The 2,154-nt window shown below is 39.1% G+C and overlaps 1 protein-coding gene across 1 annotated transcript in view; it reads right to left on the bottom strand.

Annotated features, from left to right (window-relative positions):
• Window positions 1-714: 714 nt before the first annotated feature.
• Window positions 715-2,154, bottom strand: part of Nt5e (5'-nucleotidase ecto) — a 64,303-nt gene continuing 62,863 nt past the window's right edge. Inside the window, exon 9 of the mRNA XM_004628245.2 lies at window positions 715-1,301. Coding sequence (XP_004628302.1) covers window positions 1,138-1,301 — 164 coding nt within the window. The 3' untranslated portion in view covers window positions 715-1,137. The remainder of the gene's footprint in view (window positions 1,302-2,154) is intronic.

A 2,154-nucleotide genomic window follows, 5' to 3' on the forward strand; every position in this document is an offset into this window, starting at 1 on the left:
TTGTTGGCATCTTCATGTGGGACAGTCAGAGCATGAAGTTACAGTATATTTTAGGAGGTTCTCTTCTAATAACATCTTCATGTTACGAAGAAGGAAGACAGGAATTCAGAGGCAGAGCTGACGGAATCTCGTGAAATTAATAACCAGTATTGTATGTCAGGCAAAATGCTGCTGCTCCTTAGCAAAGATTTATTTAACTCCCTTAGCTCATTCTCTTCTATAATTAATTCAGTCCCAGTATCCCGTCTTCCACCCCCTAACTGCTTTTTGTGTACTCTAGTCTTTTCCAGTATGGCAGTGGAAGAGAGAAGGTTGCCCTATGATAGTCCATTAAATTTGCTATTGCAGCAGGAACCAAAAAAGGAAGGAAAAAAAGAAAAAAACAGAGATCTGAAGTAGAGATTTGTCATCCATGACCTTGGGACCATTGCTAGTTATGAAATTTCTGTATTTATTTATTTACTTTTTAAGACATGGTCTTGCTGTGTAACCCAGGCTGGCCTTCAACTCATGGCAATCCTGCCTCAGCCTCCTGAGAGCTGGGATTACAGGTGTGCACATACCTAGCTAAAAAGATATTGCTGAACAGCAGCTTGATGCAGCTGAAGGAGTGCTCTACTTGACATTTGAAGACTGAAAGCCCAGGCCCTGATCTGTCACTTTCAACTGTATGAATAGAACTGAACCAATCAAGACTTTCTGAATTTTAGTTTGTTCATGTGTCGAATGAGGAAAACACCACTTAAATTACCCATCAAAGAATGTCGTGGCCATTAAATGAGGTAATGTGCTTGGTCTGTGTAAACTTCTAAGTTGTTCAATGTATTAGAAATAGGTGAGGCAAGAGAAAAATCATTTCTGTGATTTAAAGTTGCTAATAAAATGTCAGGAAAATTTGGATTCATAGACTAAACATGGGTGGCTAGCTCCTCATGGGGCCCTATTTACTTTTCCATCTATACACTGAGTTGCTGACCTTGGGTTGCTGTCAGCCTCTTCCTTTCACAGTACTCTAAGTGTCAGCATGTAGGAGTCTTCGAGGATGGTCTGTGGTGTAATGCCAGCTCCCAAAAGGCAGGTTGCACTCTCACGTGGAAAAAAAATACAGTCTTACATTATTGGCAAGGAGAATTTTGGCTATAGGTACAGAAGAAGGATCATTGACCAAAATGAAAGAAATATTAAAGAAAAGCTTCCATGGCAATAATTTCCTGCAGAAAACTTGATCCGACCTTCAACGGCTGGGTAAACTACTTTCATTTTTGAGATATATTGAGAAACCACGTTGATATCCTGGTCACCTGGAAAAATGCACACAGTTAATTTTAGTTACAGAAAAGGTAATTATCAACAAAAAGAAGACATGTTTGTGGGATAATGTAATTATCAATTAAAAGAAAGTGTGTGTGTGTGAGAGAGAGAGAGAGAGAGAGAGAGAGAGAGAGAGAGAGAGAGAGAGATAAGGTATTTCTTGAGAGCCTTTTGTAATTTAAAAGGGAAAGCATTTCTTTTTATTCCAGGGATAGTGTCTTAGAGGACAAGAACAGTGGTGATTATAAATACAAAGGAGTTTTTTGCCTTTTCATGTTCCAAATGTGAAATATGCCTGTTGTTCATTATTAGGTAACTGAAACAAAGTTATTTGTCTTAGATCTTAAAATGTCTCAATCGAGGATGTTAACAACATAGACTTTGACCCACTCCAGAACCAAGGGAATTAGGGAATTGGGTCAGGAGCACTTAGTTAAGAAATAGAAGTGGCTTCTTTTGCTTGCCTGCTCAAAATTATCCTACTTAATTAATGGTAGGACAATGGAGGCTTCATTCCTAAAGGACAGGAGTAGAAATAAAGAACTACTCACCCATAGCTGTAACAAACTCATGAAGACCCAACAGAATTTTATCTCATAAATGTTACTCCCACACTTAAAGAGTTTTCTGCAGTGATCTCACTGTTGGGTGTACATTAGAATTATGAGAACAGACAGCTCCAGCCTAGTTAATTAAAATCCCTTACCCCAGGTCCTCAGTATTATAGCAGTGTTTTCCAGTAGCAAAACAGCAGGGAGGGGCTGGGGAGATGGCTCAGTAGAATAAGCACTTGCCTAACAAGCGCAAGGGCCTGAATTCAATCCCCAGTTCCGAAAAAAAAAA

Source organism: Octodon degus, unplaced genomic scaffold (assembly GCF_000260255.1).
Source record: "Octodon degus isolate 3935 unplaced genomic scaffold, OctDeg1.0 scaffold00022, whole genome shotgun sequence".
Lineage (NCBI taxonomy): Eukaryota > Metazoa > Chordata > Mammalia > Rodentia > Octodontidae > Octodon > Octodon degus.